The 14,741-nt window shown below is 55.3% G+C and overlaps 3 protein-coding genes across 3 annotated transcripts; 1 reads left to right on the forward strand and 2 right to left on the reverse strand.

The window, feature by feature from the left end:
* The first annotated feature begins 687 nt into the window (after window positions 1–687).
* On the forward strand, window positions 688–7,848 carry FOXO4 (forkhead box O4). The gene is made up of 3 exons (XM_054574276.1): window positions 688–1,564; window positions 5,023–6,097; window positions 6,411–7,848. Exons 1-3 carry the CDS (start codon window positions 1,103–1,105, stop codon window positions 6,416–6,418), a joined length of 1,545 nt encoding a protein of 514 aa, XP_054430251.1. The 5' UTR covers window positions 688–1,102; the 3' UTR covers window positions 6,419–7,848.
* Window positions 7,849–8,328: 480 nt separating this feature from the next.
* CUNHXorf65 (chromosome unknown CXorf65 homolog) lies at window positions 8,329–10,130 on the reverse strand. The gene is made up of 6 exons (XM_054574235.1): window positions 10,106–10,130; window positions 9,893–9,979; window positions 9,562–9,696; window positions 9,182–9,250; window positions 8,661–8,767; window positions 8,329–8,439 (listed from the first exon to the last, which is right to left on the reverse strand). Exons 1-6 carry the CDS (start codon window positions 10,128–10,130, stop codon window positions 8,329–8,331), a joined length of 534 nt encoding a protein of 177 aa, XP_054430210.1.
* Window positions 10,131–10,698: 568 nt separating this feature from the next.
* Window positions 10,699–14,520, reverse strand: IL2RG (interleukin 2 receptor subunit gamma). Its single transcript, XM_054574289.1, has 8 exons — window positions 14,316–14,520; window positions 13,942–14,095; window positions 13,537–13,718; window positions 13,192–13,331; window positions 12,416–12,578; window positions 11,792–11,906; window positions 11,464–11,533; window positions 10,699–11,126 (listed from the first exon to the last, which is right to left on the reverse strand). The coding sequence occupies exons 1-8, from the start codon at window positions 14,431–14,433 to the stop codon at window positions 10,962–10,964; spliced, it is 1,107 nt and encodes a 368-aa protein (XP_054430264.1). The 5' UTR covers window positions 14,434–14,520; the 3' UTR covers window positions 10,699–10,961.
* Between the last annotated feature and the right edge of the window lie 221 nt (window positions 14,521–14,741).

Consider the following 14,741-nt stretch of genomic DNA (forward strand, 5'->3'; position numbering starts at 1 on the left):
GCCCGCCACGCGACTCCTCAACAGGCTCACAGCCTGTTTCCTAGTTATTCCTTTGCTTCTTGCTTCTCAGTTTCCTGCTTCTCTTAGAGACTGCATTTTTTTCCCCTTTGCCCTCTCTTAACTGAAAGAAGGAAAAGCCCTAGCATCTCTCAACACAGCCAACTAGGTGACGCCGAATCACAAGGAAGGGGGCAGGAAGCTGGGGCGGGGGGAGGAGGAAAATTATTTTTAAGAGATGAAAAATGAAAAAGAGTTGGCAACAACTTCTGATAAAGTTCCACCTCCCGATATCCTGCCACGCCGCTCTCCTGCCGCCCTTATCAGGCTCCTGGCCGCGAAGCAGGACGGGAAATGCAGTCCTCGGGCCTGAGCAGGGTGGCCCGACTGAAGAACTCGGTTTCCCAACTGACTGTCTAGGCGCGTGCGCAGATGGCTGCCTCGGCGAGTGGTAAACAGAGACGTCAGGCGGGGCTGCAGCTCGGAGCAAAACAAAAGGGAAACCCGGGGGGCGGGGGGGGGGGGGGTTGGTAGGGGAATTGGTTCTGGAATAAGAGAGGCTGGGGCCGAGGGGACGTGGACCCTCTTAGGAGTGGAAGGAAGAGGAGAGACGGAGGAGGGGGAGTCAGGGGAGGGGCAAGTGACGCGGGGGAGCGGGGCGTGGGGGAGGGCAGTGATTAGGGTGGAGGAAATTTGGGAGGAGTGTCCGGGGGGCAGCAACTTAAAAGGGGGTGGGACTGCAGCTAAGGAGACGTTCGCTGATGGGAGCGCAATGTATGAGGGGCTACGGTGCCTCAGGTTTAAAAGAGCAGGAAGCTGAGTGAGAGCTTGGAGAAAAAGTGCCTTCGCTAGGCGGAGGTTACAGGTGGTGTCTCCGAAAGAGCTCTGAGGCTGCAGGCTGTAGTCGCGAAGAGAATCAGAGTTGTGTGGAAGGGAGGGACAGCTTGGGGGGCTAGGGTACGGGGCGAGGGGGAAGTCGGAGACTTTCTGAGGACTGGCAGGAATGTGCCTCCTGGCCCTGGGTGCTTCCCCCCTGGGGGGCGGCATCGCGAGGGACTTTGGCAGGCTCCTCTGAACGCTGAGCGACAGAGGTCCAGCTCCACGTATGGATCCTGGGAATGAGAATTCAGCCACAGAGGCTGCCGCGATCATAGACCTCGATCCCGACTTCGAACCCCAGAGCCGTCCCCGCTCCTGCACCTGGCCCCTTCCCCGACCAGAGCTTGCTACTCAGCCGTCCGAGCCGTCCGAGCCGCCCGAGGTGGATCCAGGTCTGGAAGAGAAGGTACACACGGAGGGGCGCTCAGAGCCAATCCTGTTGCCCTCCCGGCTCCCAGAACCGGCAGGGGGCCCCCAGCCCGGGATCCTGGGGGCTGTTACAGGTCCTCGGAAGGGAGGCTCCCGCCGGAATGCCTGGGGAAATCAGTCATATGCAGAGCTCATCAGCCAGGCCATTGAAAGCGCCCCGGAGAAGCGACTGACACTCGCCCAGATCTATGAGTGGATGGTCCGCACTGTGCCCTACTTCAAGGACAAGGGTGACAGCAACAGCTCAGCAGGATGGAAGGTAACTCTGACCCCCTTACCTCCGTCCCAATACCATCTGCCCCTGGGCCCCCCCCACCTCCTTATTGCTATTCTGGGACACCCCCCCCTTTATACACAGCCCACCCCAGAAGTCCACCTTCAATCGTCCATTAGACAAACACGTACTTAGGACATAGTATATATGCCACGCTCAGTGCTTAATGCTGGAGGATCACAGATGAATAAGACACTGTCCTGGCCCTGGAGAAAATTGAATTCTCTGCTCACTGCTCAACACTCCCAGCACAAGTGTTGGCTTGGGCTGCCCCAAACACTTATTCCCACAGAGAAGCCTTTATCCTATGCACTGCAGGAGCTGTGTGGGTTCTCCACATAAACCTAGCCTTCCCTCCACCCCCACCTCCCGCCCCAACACCTTTTCTCCCATTCCTGTGGGATTACTTGGATTCCCTGCTCGCCTCGCAATACCTCAGGGGAGAGGTTCTGCTCTAGAACTCCTCTTCCCAAGAAGAGGGAGTGGAGTTCGCAAAAGGTAAAAAGAGTGATATTCACGGGGTAAGGGAGCTGACCTAACCCACAAAGAAAAAAAAAAGGGTCATGAGTGGATACCTGCCTCAGTTTACCTGATAATGCCAAGAAACTCTCTCTAGTGAGGGACTCTCCAAGTTTGGGGGGAAAGTTGAGGAATAGTAGTCATGAAGGAAACAAAGAGAGATAAGGCTGGCTTTAGCGCACAAGGTTGGGTGTTCCTTCGGCTTTCCATGAAGAAACTGGGAGGAAAAATCTCGCCTAGATGCTCTGAAAACTCGTGTTGAGAAGTATGGGGCTCTCATCGTGAGATCGGGGAGCTTCAACCCCTGTGATTGTCTTGTACGCCCTTAGGCGATGAGGTCAGCATACAAGGAAGTACAGGGGCTTTTAAGAGGAGAGGGTCTCCTCCTAGGTATAAGAGATCGAGCGATCAGATCTGCAGTAGCCCTAGGGATTGGGCAGAACAGAAAACGGGACAGCTGACTGAGACCCTTGGCACTATTTCTGGGTAGACTGCCACACCACAGCCTCAGCTCATAAAGAGCTCCCCTCCTTGGACCCGGCCTACACAGCTGTTTTTCTTTTCCCTTAGGTTCGGTTTTCCAGGGTAGAAGAAATAACCATGAGTTGTTAGTTATGCTGTGGGAGTGTAGTCGCTCCTTGTAATTGACACTTACGCCGGGATTTTTAGTTTACAAAGTGTTTTTTTTTTTTAATTTTTTGTTTTATTAATCTTCACAGCAATTCTGAGATCCCACATTTTACATATTAGAAAACTAAGGTTTAAAAAGTTAGGAAATTCACCTAATCTCAGTAGAATGAGGACTTGAACTCAGGTATCACTATAAACCATATGTGTGGCTGCTAGTCCATGCTGCCAAATTCCCTTCATTGGAATCATGGCAAAGCCAAATGACGCTGAGCCTGGGGCCTCCAGGCTCTCCCCCAGCCCAGCCCCCAGCCCCACCCCCACCCCTACTCGGAGGGGACCTCATGCCTGAACTGGCTTAACTGGTCACTTGCCAAGGTTACTACCACCCCACCAGGGGGCGGCACCCACTTAGAACAAGAAAGCTTAGTTTAGGTGGCTTGGGGAGCAATTAACAGGCATCCTCCTTCGAACAGGTAAGAAGAATTGCAGGCTCTTAGGGAGCTCACCTCTCGAGGTTGGCGGCTGTACCATATACTAATTCCAAAACCTAAAGAAGAGGGGATGAAGAACCGGGCCTCATGGGTACTGAGGAGTAGGGAAAGGGAGGGGTCTTCTCAGTAGACCCCAAACTTGGAGAATGAAAAGGGGGGGAATTCATGGCACCAGCAGTCACCACGGTCCTCGGTTACTAAGAGCGCAGGCTGGATGGCCAAGTGTGGTTCCTTGAAGGAGCAGTTCAAGTGCCATTACTGTAGGGTCCCAGGAAGACAAGGAGTTCTTCAGCTAGAAAGAACTACTTAAGCATCTTTCTCCAGGCAAAGAATCTCCTTAGCTAGAGGGGTCAGAAATGCTTATGGTGATTTCTCACTCTCCATAGCCTGAGCCTCCTAGTTGCTCCAAGCCCTTCTGGACTTTGCCTGAGTTTTCTAAACACTAGAGAGCTCCATGTGAGAGGTCAAATGCCCCTAAGGTTGGAGGTCTCATGCACAAATTCCTGAGGAGAAGCGGCCAAAGGGCAGTAGGAAAGAGAAGGGAGGTGGGGGGCACAGAGGGGTGTCTTAACCAGCCTGGGGCAACCAGTGGAATGAAACTGCTCTGGGGGCTCAAGAGTCTGCCAGTCTCCATTCCCTGGGCCTCTGGGAAAAAAAAACCCCACCCTAACTTATCTCTAGAAGAATATCAGCAGCAAGAGAGAAAGGGGAGAGAGAAAGGGAGAACATATAGCTTCTAATACCAAGGCACTGAAGAGCCTACAGAGACTCAAGGGGAGCTTCTCCATCCCCTGGAGGCCTCCCCAGCGATCAGGCAAGAAATAATTGATTCTGTAGCGGGAGCCTGAGTAGTACTGAGAGCTTGGTATTCTGAGGAGGGGCGCTACTGGGGTGGGGGGGCGCTGCCTGTCTCGATGATAGGATCTGCGTCCTGGGCGCTTCCACTTTAAGCGACCAATTCTGTGAAACCGTAAAGAACACGAGAAATTCGGCTGCAGAAGTCAAGCAACCACTTTCTAAAAAAGAGGAGACTTAAGCTTGGGCTGGACGAAGCAGAAGAATTTAGAGAGGGGAGCTCTTCCCCAGGCCAGGGAGGAAGGGCGGGAGGAATGCGCCTTGCGTATTTGAGGCACAGCGAGGAGCCTGGCCCTAATGTGGTTGAGGGTGTGTGTCCACGAATTGGGAGAAATCAGGAAAAAAAAAAAAGGCTTCTCCATAGTCCTCTGGAGACCTGGGGCCCAAATGCTCCGTGGGGAGTGGAGCGCCAGCTGTGCAAGGTTCCAGCCCCTCAGCCTGTTCAGAGAACTGGCTCAGGACAGGGTGGGTCAGTCCTGGGCTGGTGTTGCGCCACTGTCCTGTAAACTCCACCCAAGCCAGCACTCAAGGAAAGGGGTGGAGCTGTGGAATGCTCTTTCCCATCAGAGCCTAGTTCTTGCCGAACCAGGAGTGCGGCGGCCTGATGCCCCCCAGCCCCAGACAGCCCCCCAGAGACTTGGGAGGAGTTGAATGCTCTGAGCTTTTGCAGGGTGGGTGCTCTGCCCTTGTGCAGTAGGTTGTTATTCAGGTCGTGTCTGGTGCCCCTGCGCCGGCCCGAGCAGCTTGTCTTCTGGGTGGGAACTGTGTGTGTGGTCTCCTTCCCAACCCCCAGCCCTACCTTTGCCGCTTCTCCCCCTGTATTTGAGTAGCTTTGCGTGTCCAGGAATGCCGCGGCTGCGCCCCACACCCTGGAAGGCCGGCCTGTGGCCCACTGACCTCCCCTATGCACCTCTCATGCCCCCTTTCTGCCGCCTCTGCCCTCTCCAGAACTCGATCCGCCACAACCTGTCCCTGCACAGCAAGTTCATCAAGGTCCACAACGAGGCTACCGGCAAGAGCTCCTGGTGGATGCTGAACCCCGAGGGGGGCAAAAGCGGCAAGGCGCCCCGCCGCCGGGCAGCCTCCATGGATAGCAGCAGCAAGCTGCTCCGGGGCCGCAGCAAGGCGCCCAAGAAGAAGCCAGCTGTGCTGCCAGCTCCGCCCGAAGGTGCCACTCCGACGAGCCCCGTTGGCCACTTTGCCAAGTGGTCAGGCAGCCCTTGCTCTCGAAACCGCGAGGAAGCCGACGTGTGGACCACCTTCCGTCCACGAAGCAGTTCGAACGCCAGCACTGTCAGCACCCGGCTCTCCCCGCTGCGGCCGGAGTCCGAGGTGCTGGCGGCGGCGGCCGCGGCGGCGGAGGAGATGCCAGCCTCAGTGAGCAGCTATGCAGGGGGCGTCCCTCCGCCCCTAAAGGAAGATCTGGAGCTGTTAGATGGGCTCAATCTAACACCTTCCCATTCCCTGCTCTCCCGGAGTAGTCTCTCTGGCTTCTCTTTGCAGCATCCTAGGGTTCCGGGCCCCTTGCACACCTACAGCACCTCCCTCTTCAGCCCAGCAGAGGGGCCGCTGGCAGCAGGAGAGGGGTGCTTCTCCAGCTCCCAGTCCCTGGAGGCCCTGCTCACCTCCGACACACCACCCCCCCCTGCCGATGTCCTCATGACCCAGGTAGATCCCATTCTGTCCCAGGCTCCCACACTTCTGTTGCTGGGGGGCATACCTTCCTCCAGTAATGTGGCCACAGGAGTGGGCCTGTGTCCCAAGCCTCCAGAGGCTCCAGGCCCCAGCGGTCTGGTTCCCCCGCTTCCGATGATAGCACCGCCTCCAGTCATGGCGGGGGCTCCCGTCCCCAAGACCCTGGGGACTCCTGTGCCTACACCTTCTACCGAAGCTACAAGCCAAGCCAGAATGCCTCAGGATCTCGATCTTGACATGTATCTGGAGAACCTGGAGTGTGACATGGATAACATCATCAGTGACCTCATGGATGGGGGCGAGGGACTGGACTTCAACTTCGAGCCAGGTACCGCACCCCCAGCCTAGGCGCGCGCGGGGTTGAGGGGGGGCCCTGCTACCTCTTCGGTCCAAGCGAGGGGGAGGCTGGGAACAGGGGGGCAGGTGGAGCTCCCGGGGGATCGGGAGGAGGCTGTCGTGTGGGAGTGGCAGCGTTTTCCAGTACGACCTCCAGGCCCCACCGCGGTGCCCAGCCCTACCGGGTAGCACAGAAAGACGGGAGAGGGGCTGTCCCTGTTTCCCTGAGTGTGGGCCGTGGTGGTGGAACGTGGTCATGCCCCCGGTGAGCCTCTTACCTTGTGCTCCATTTCTTCTTCCCACAGATCCCTGAGCCATGGCTGGAAGCTTTGTCCCCTGCCTCGGAGGTGGAGCCAGGGGTGCCCATACCCACTTTTGACCCCTGACCTCACCCCGGGAATTTGGGATCCTACTTTAGAGCTAGGGTGAGATCTACTCACACAGGTGTTGAGGAAATTATAAAGATAAAGCTGCCCCGTGTAGGAACTGTGGGGGGAGGGAAAGGGAGGGGGTTTATTTTCACTGTGCCAATTAGGGGTAAGGCCCCCTCTTGGGAGCCATCCTCGGCTCCCCCATTCCCACCCCCTAGGTTTTGTAGCAGGGGCGAGCAGTGCTGTTGGAAATGTGAAGTCACCAGTGGCCTTACCTCTGCCTTTGGGAGCAGGATTTTTTGTAGCATCTTATCTGAGCTGGTCCAGGCTACGCTGAGCCTGGGGTTTGTATGCAGTGGCCTCTTAGGCCAGTGGTGGGGGGTGGGGGGCGGGGTAGCGGGGACCTGGAAGGGCCAAGGTCTGAGCACTGGAGTGGCTCACCAGGCCAAATGACCCTTGGAAGACTGCAGATAACAGAAAGGCTTTTTATAAACTTTTAAAGAACTATAAACACAAAATATAGAGATTTTTAACAGTGGCAAGGTGCTAGTGATGGAGAGAATGCTTTCTTTTTTTCCTTTCTGAAGGCTTTGTCATAGTGACATGTTGCAAACACTACAGAGATTACTGGGGGAAACCTGGGGAAGGGGAAGGGGGGTAGGGTCCGGGGAGCAGCAGTGGGAAGCAGCCCCGAGCAAGGGGAGGCCCCCACGTGGGCCAGGTCTAGAGCAAGGTCGGTGCAGAACTAGCTCAGTTTCTCTACCACAAAAGCTCAGCCAGCCTCCTGCCTTCAGCCACCTCATGCCTAGGAGTGCGTGGTATTAGGATGCAGCCACACTCTCCCTTGACCCGCTACGGGTTAGTGTGACAGTGGGGGAGCGCATGGAAGGCCTGGAATTAGTTTGTGGCCTGGGAAGGGGTGGGAGGGGGAAGAGAAGGAGGGAAGGATTTAGGGTGGTAAAGTTAGGCACAGAGACCTCCCTGTTCAAGGCCCCTGACAGCTGTCCCTGCCCTTCTTCCCCCTTGCCTGACTACAGGGGTTATGTGGAAGTGTGTGTGGTGGCAGGCAGGGGGAGGGGCGGGACAGGGAAGGGGGAGCTGGGGAGCTTGGCTGAGGGTCTGGGAAATGAGCCTGGATGGAGGGGAATGTGGATCAGGTTTACTAGCACCTGCCAGGGAGGCCATCTGGGGCTCCTCCACCCCAGCCCCCAAAGCAGCCCCTCCCCCAGTCCCCTTTGCATTGTCCCCTCCCCCACCCCTGCTGTGGGTTCCCATCATTTCCTGTGTCAGTGCCTGGCCTACCCAGATTGTATCATGTGCTAGATTTGAGTGGGGTAGTGTGTCAAATCAATAAATGAATAAATTCAATAAATGCCTATAACCAGCTCTGGTTTCTGCTGCTTTGCTACCCGCCTCGGACAAGGGGGAGGGAGGGGGAGAGGCAAAGTTTTGGCGGGAGGGACTGCCCAGAGGCTGAGAGGTGGGGGTGGGGGAATTTCTGCAGGGGCAGAGGGTGGGGGTGGGAGGAGGGAAGTGGCCCGTCCGCCACCTAACCCGAGCAGGAGTGGGCCGGCTTTGATAGGCCTCCTTCGGCAGTCTGACCAGAAAAGACCCCACCCCCGTACTCGGTCCCTCTGTCCCTCAAAGGCTCATTGTACTAAGCTTCCCATTCTTCCCTCACCCCCACCCATGTGCACGCCCAAGCCCTCTCTTGCTACTCCTATCCACCCTCAGATCCTCCAGGGTGCCTGGGACGTGCTTAAGCCTCCCTGCAACTCCTGGGAGAAGGGGGTCTCTTGAAAAAGGAACCTCACATTAAATTCCAGTCATCTCATACTTAGTATTGCTGCTCTCACTTGGTCACTTTATTTGGTTTTGGTTTCTGCTTCGTTGTAGTGACAAAGCCTACCCTGGCCTTATGGAACGGTCCCTTGCGAGAAGTCTTGTCGTCACCCTTTTTGGTCTGGAAAAGGAAAGGGTCCATCAGATACAGAGGTTCGTGCAAGGAAGCTCCCTGCAAACTAGGGCCAAAGGCGGGACAAAGGAGGTGGAAGGCAGGGCTTGGGCATGGATGTTGAATTTGGAAAGGAAAGGGGTCCCAGAGGGCCTCCTCAGTGGTGGAGGAGTCCAGTTGGCTTGGAAGGAAGCGGGGGGGCCGGGACAGACTACATTTGGGGATCTTACTAAAAGGTTCACCGTGGATTCCATTTTAGAGATTTTCTTTGCTTCTTGGAGTCCAAGCAGTTTCTGTCGGCTCCTCTCCAGTATGTCGCATTGTGTGCGCAAGGCATCTGGAAACCAGGAAAAGGCACCCCGCCTCTGAGGACGAGTGACCTCACCTACCCTCCGTGTCCCTCCCATTACTCCAATGATCATTTGGAGCAACCCGGCCTTAAGTTAGCCTGAAGGGTGGTCTGAAGATGCCTCAGCTCCAAGAGAAAAGAAGAAGGGAAAGATGGACATGACCGAGTGCCGACAGGGAGATATACTGAGAAGATGGCGGAGAAATGGGGGGAGGGGGGGATGACACCCATTCCACCCGGTTTGAGCTAAGCATCCCTCCTAAAGGGGACCTGGACCCTATTCCCCTTTTCGCAGGATCCTGTGATCCTCCTCGCTGCATGACAGCAGCCCCACCCCATATTCTCCATCACCAGCTACACGCGGAACTGTACGTTCCCCGCTTTCTCTGCCACGCTCCTTACCGATTATTGTGTGATCTGGATCCTTCAGGAGGGGTACAAAGGCTATGTAGGCGTTCTGCAGTGGGGTTCCTGTGAATACAGCAGTGTGCTAGTCCCAGTCCGTGTCGCCCAGGCTCCACCCTTCCAAAGCCCAAGATTTCAGGACCCTATCACTCAACACTACCCTGAGCTGGTTGACCTTATCTCCTCCCCTCACATCCAGGTTGGGGGGGACACATGGTATGCGTGAATGTGACCTATTGTCACAGGCAGTGCCCCTTCTTAGGCTGACCAGACACGGTCACTTGGACCTGGTTGAGGGTGCCCTATTTTAAGGCCAAAATCCACCATCCACCCTGAGGGCCTTGCTCCACCTCTGCGGAATGCTCCCCAGCCTCTACCTGGTGTCCCACGTGCCACCCTACAAACATAGTAGGTGTTTCGAGCTGTAAGGAATTTGTTGGCATAGTTTCCAGGTATCTTCATCAGGAAGAACAACTTCATTGTCCCCGCTGTATCACACAAATCGATGGTGTCTGGAGGGAGGCCACAGGGGTAATTGGGGCAGCTCCGGAAGGTGAGTGGGGGCAAAAGGAACCAGCAATCCTATCCAGAAGCGGATTCAAGGACCTCTCTTCTTGCCAGCAGGAGGCCCCAGGGGCCAGAGATGGGCCAGAGATGACCCTCCTGCTTCTGACCCTTGGTCATTAGACCCCTCCCCAAACTCCTCACCTGTTTTAGGCAACCCCACTTTACTGCGGACGTAAGTCAGCAAGTGGCAAACAGCGCAGTTGGTATTGACAATAAAACACTGATTATCTGAGAAGAGATGGGATGGGGAACATGACCCTTCCCTGGTTAGACCGTCCCTGTGGTCGCCACTGCCCTCAAACCTTCCCAACCCTACACACGGACTCCAGTTCCTCCGTGATGACTGACCCTCACCTCCATGTTTGATGTAGATGAACATACTGTCAAGGTCTTACTCTTCAGAGAGAGGCCTGATGAGTCAGGGAGAAGGGGTGTGTTCTGGAGGCTTGGGGGAATCCATGGGGTTGGGTGACTGGAGAGGCAGATGGATTACATTGCCAGAGGAAGCCCAGGCCAGGAAGGCAGGAGAGAGCTGTTAGCAGTTGTGGATAACCAACATCGCTAGGGGGTGGGGCCAGAGGCTGCAGTGGGGGGATTATGAGGTCAGAAATGGAACCCAGAGCAAGGATGAGGAGAGAAGAGCCTGGGTGAGGTCTGTAGAAGACTCATTGGGAATTGGGGCAACGTGGTCAACCTAACTCTAAACTGGACCCCGGAAGGGCACCTTAGAGAAAAGTTGAATTTCTGGAACTGCATTTTTTTTGGAGTCTAGCGCTCCTCTTCCCTACCCTCAGCGCCATGGCCCCCATTCTTACTGTACCTCATGTTTCCCCTGCCCCCTGCCCCAACAACAGACATTCTTGATGATTATCAGCAGAAACTTTATTTCTCATTGATTTGGGAACAACTGAAGGGTAAATGGAAACAGGGAGGGAAGGGCGGAGGGAGGGAGGGAGGGAGGATTCTGTGAAGAGGAAGGGCCGGATTGCGGGAGATGAGAAACATGTACAGGGCAAACGGGCAATTCTTAAGGAGTAGATACTGAATGGGGGGGGCAGGAAGAGGGGCCACAAAATTCAAAATCAGCCACAGTGAGGCTAGGGGAGAATTGGGCCCAGGCGGGTTGGATAAGGGGATGTTAGTACAGTTTAGGCTCCGGGACCCTGGAGTTCTGCCAGGGTATCAGGGCTCAGGTTTTCGATTTCAAGGTTTAACGCGGGGGGGCCCAGTAGGGGCTATGCTGGCTGCAGGGGGAGCCCCCAGGGCCCTCCCCGAGAGCCCCTCCTTTGGGGGGGATCTCACTGACGTGGCAGAGCCGCTCGCTGTAGTCTGGCTGCAGGCTCTCCGCCAGGCCCTTAGACACGCCACTCCAGGCCTAAAGACAGATATCTCCAGGTCAGGGGTCAATAACGGGCAGGAAATAAAAGACCCAGGCTCTGTGCCAAGGGAGCGCTCTCTTCACCACTGTGATTATGGAAGGGACACACAGACTCCTGGGCTCCCAATACCACCGTTTCCATCTGCCTGAGCCAATCTATAATCAGCTCTTCCGCGGGTCTCTCTCTGCCTTCTCCACCCCGCAATTGGTCGGCCACATACTGACAGTTAGTGCAGGCTCCCTCTCCCCTTCGCCCACCCCCCACACTCTGTCTGTCTTCCTGCAGGAAGTCGGCAGTTGACAGACTGCAGTCCGCCCAGGACCATGTTCTCACCGAAAAGTTGCCGTGGTATTCCGTAACCAGATCCTCTAGGCTCTTGAGGTTAGGAATTCGGGGCATCACCCTGGGCAGGGGGAGAGAAAGGGAGCAAGAGCACATTGGCGACGCTCTTTGATTACCCTTTCCCCCCAGTTCTCCCATATGGAATAAAGGGATTCCATGTTCTCGTGCCTGCAGCTTCCTTCCATCCCCGGTCCACTTGGCCGATTCCCCGTCATTCCTCACTGTCCTGCCCTCTTCTTCTAGAGGCCCTGGAATCAGGAGCGTCCTCTACCAGCCCCAGCCACCCCTGCCTCTTTTTCCTGGGATTCCCGAATCTCACCTTTCCAGCCAGCAGTACACGCAGATGAGGCCAATACCGAGGACGCTAATAATAATCAGTCCCATGGAGCCAAGGGGGATGATCACGGCTTCCACTTCAAACCACGGCGGGGGCTCTACGGAGAAGAGGAAAGGGAAAAGAGCCCTAACGCTTGGCGCGTCCCTGCGATGCGCCAACATTGGTAGAGCCCCACCTACTGTGCTAAACACCTTCCATATGCTTTATCCTCACAACTCCTGAGAGGAGGGACCAATTAGTATCTCCATTTTTACAGATGAGGAAAGACAGTCAAAGAGGTTAGCGACGTGCCCGAGATCAAAGAGGCGGTAAATGGCAGAGGCATTTGGTTGAGATTTGGTCGCTCCAAAGCCAAATCCACCGTCCTGGGAATGCTGTAGGGAGAGCGTATACATGCTGTCTCCCCTTTGAGCGCTCCTTCGACTCCTTCTCAACCCATCCCCCTACCCTAACAACACATCGACCCCTGCTTCCTGGAGTTTGGGGTTGAACAGCGAGGGGAGATGGGCCACCAAATTCGGAAGGTTAGGGATAAGGAGGTAGAGCAAAAGACAGTGGTGCTAGAAAGGTTGCGGCGCTGCGCTCGTGGGTTGCAGTCCATTTTACCCTTTGAAGTATGGCCGCCCCACTGGATCGGTTGGCTCCATTCACTCCAATGTGGAGAGCTTCCACAGAGTGGGTTATACCGGCTCCGAACACGAAATGTGTAGAGTTTCTGCCCATCCACACTAGGCAGAGAGAAGCTTTGTCTGTGGTCCACTGACTGTTCCTTGGGGAGAAAGAGAGTGAGGGAAAGGTGGATGTCTATAAAAGGGAGAATCAAAATGGCCGGCCCTCCCTCACGTCATCCTCTGGCTCTTCCCAGTCCCTCCCTCCTCTTCTGACGACTCAAGCTTCATGGCTCCCTTCACTGACTAGCACCTAATGCCTTTCTCCAGATCCCCCACTTTTAAAAAAAGATTTTATTTCTTTTTAGAGAGGGGGGAGGGAGGAGGAAAGAGAGGGAGAAACATCGAGGTGGATGTGTGGTTGACTCTCGTACACACCCAACTGGGAACCTGGCTGAGAATTGAACAGGCAACCCTTTGGCTCGCAGGCCAGCACGCAATCCACTGAGCCACACCGGCCACAGCCTCCAGGTCCCCTTAAAGGCTTCCTTTGGTTTACTTGCCTGTCTGGTGTTTGGAAGACTGCGGGTAGGGAAACCCTAATGAAAACTCACTTGGTGATGCTAAGGAAAGAGTAGGAGGAAGGCAGAGGGTGGACAGAACCGGAAGGCAGAGAACAGGAGCTTGGGGTCAGGCTCTCCTGTTTGGCTGATTGAATCCTTTATCCCCACTTGCTTGGTCTTAGCTGCTACGTTCACATCCCCAGTCACTCACAGTCCAGCTGTGGTCTCGGTCGCTCCGGTACTGCACCATGTGCTCCAAACAATGGTCCAAGAGCCTGTTGCTCCAGTTCAGCTGCAGCTGGGATTCACTCAGCTTTTGAACAGTTAGGTTCTCCGGAGCCCAAGGAATCACTGGAGATATGTGTGTGTGTGTGGTCATTCCCCTGGCCTAGACAAGTCAGGATCCTGAAGATAGTGCTCCTGATCCCTCCTCCTCCCCTCCTCCCAAACCCGCACCCCCTCCTTTCTGCCCAGGTACACTAACGGTGAAGGAACATGGCTCTATATACTCCAATGTCCCGCAATCCCTGGACTCTTGAGCCCCCTTTCAAATTACCCAGATCCTGCAGTTTTAGTGTCTGTATGGCCTGCCTCCTAGGTTTCCGAGGGTCCTGGAGCTGGACGACAAATGTTTTATAGAGATGGATCTCCTTTTTTTGCAACCAACAGCCAGAAGTGATCTCTGAAGAGAAGAGATAGTGGCCACACTCTTGGACTTTGTCATTAGAGTTCTTGTACCTAGAGAAGGGTTGGAAGGAAGAGGAACGCGGGGGTAAACTTGGGTACTACAGACATCCACAGCCCATCCTCATCTGCTCTGAGCTGACTTATGACTTACCCCATGAGAAAATGTTGGAGAGCCTGCAGTGCTGGCTACCTCTTTCTTGGCTCCTATGCAGTCTCTCACATCCAGCCCACCTCCTCTTCCACCCCTGTGCTATCCCCTCTTTCTTTCTCATACCAATAGCGCAGCGTCAGGTTGGTGGGCTGGGGCTCAGAGCTGCTGTTCCAAGTGCAGTTCATATACTCGACATTGAAAACAAAACACTGAACCCCTGGGAGGGGCAGGGTGGATGTAGCGAAGGTCCCAGGGAGCGTAGAGGTCAGGGAGAAATCTAGGTCAGGGAGAAAATGAAGTGGGGGGAGGGGAGAGAAGAAATGATGGTCGTAAGAAGCAGCAGCATGAGGTAGGGAAACCCTTCCCCCACCCTCCCCACAGCACTCTTAAACTCTGTCCACATCCTTGTTACGTCCAGTGGCAGGTTCCAGATTTCTGTATGGCCCCTTCCGACAACCTCCCTTATCACCAACCCATTCCAGTCCCAGGTTACGCACCAGCTGTGATGCCTTCATTCCCATTAGGCGGCGTGAGGACCACTGGGGTGTGCCCCACCCCAAGCAAAGGCAGCTGCAGGAACAAGAGGAATCTGAGTGGCAGTGGTCGCTTCAACATGGCGCTCTCGCTCTTCGTTCCCTGCGTGTACTGTGTCAGGAACCTGGGCCCCTCACCCACTACCCTTCCTCACCCAGACATTTCCTTCTGTCATAGCTTCCGGTGGAAAGAACCTTAGAAACCAGGGCTTTAAGAGGGTGTGGCAAAAGGGTGCTCTGACGGGCAAAGTCTTCTGGGAGATTACGTGGTTGATCTAATCTGTAGGTGTAACGCCGCGCAGCCGTGCAGTAGTGTTAAGTAGTCTGGGTCTATAACATCGTCACAGACTGCAGAGTCCTTAGACCACCTAGATCCTGGGCAGGATCTTA

Source organism: Pteronotus mesoamericanus, unplaced genomic scaffold (genome assembly GCF_021234165.1).
Source record: "Pteronotus mesoamericanus isolate MK-2021 breed Mesoamerican mustached bat unplaced genomic scaffold, CSHL_Meso_final contig_256, whole genome shotgun sequence".
Classification (NCBI taxonomy): domain Eukaryota; kingdom Metazoa; phylum Chordata; class Mammalia; order Chiroptera; family Mormoopidae; genus Pteronotus; species Pteronotus mesoamericanus.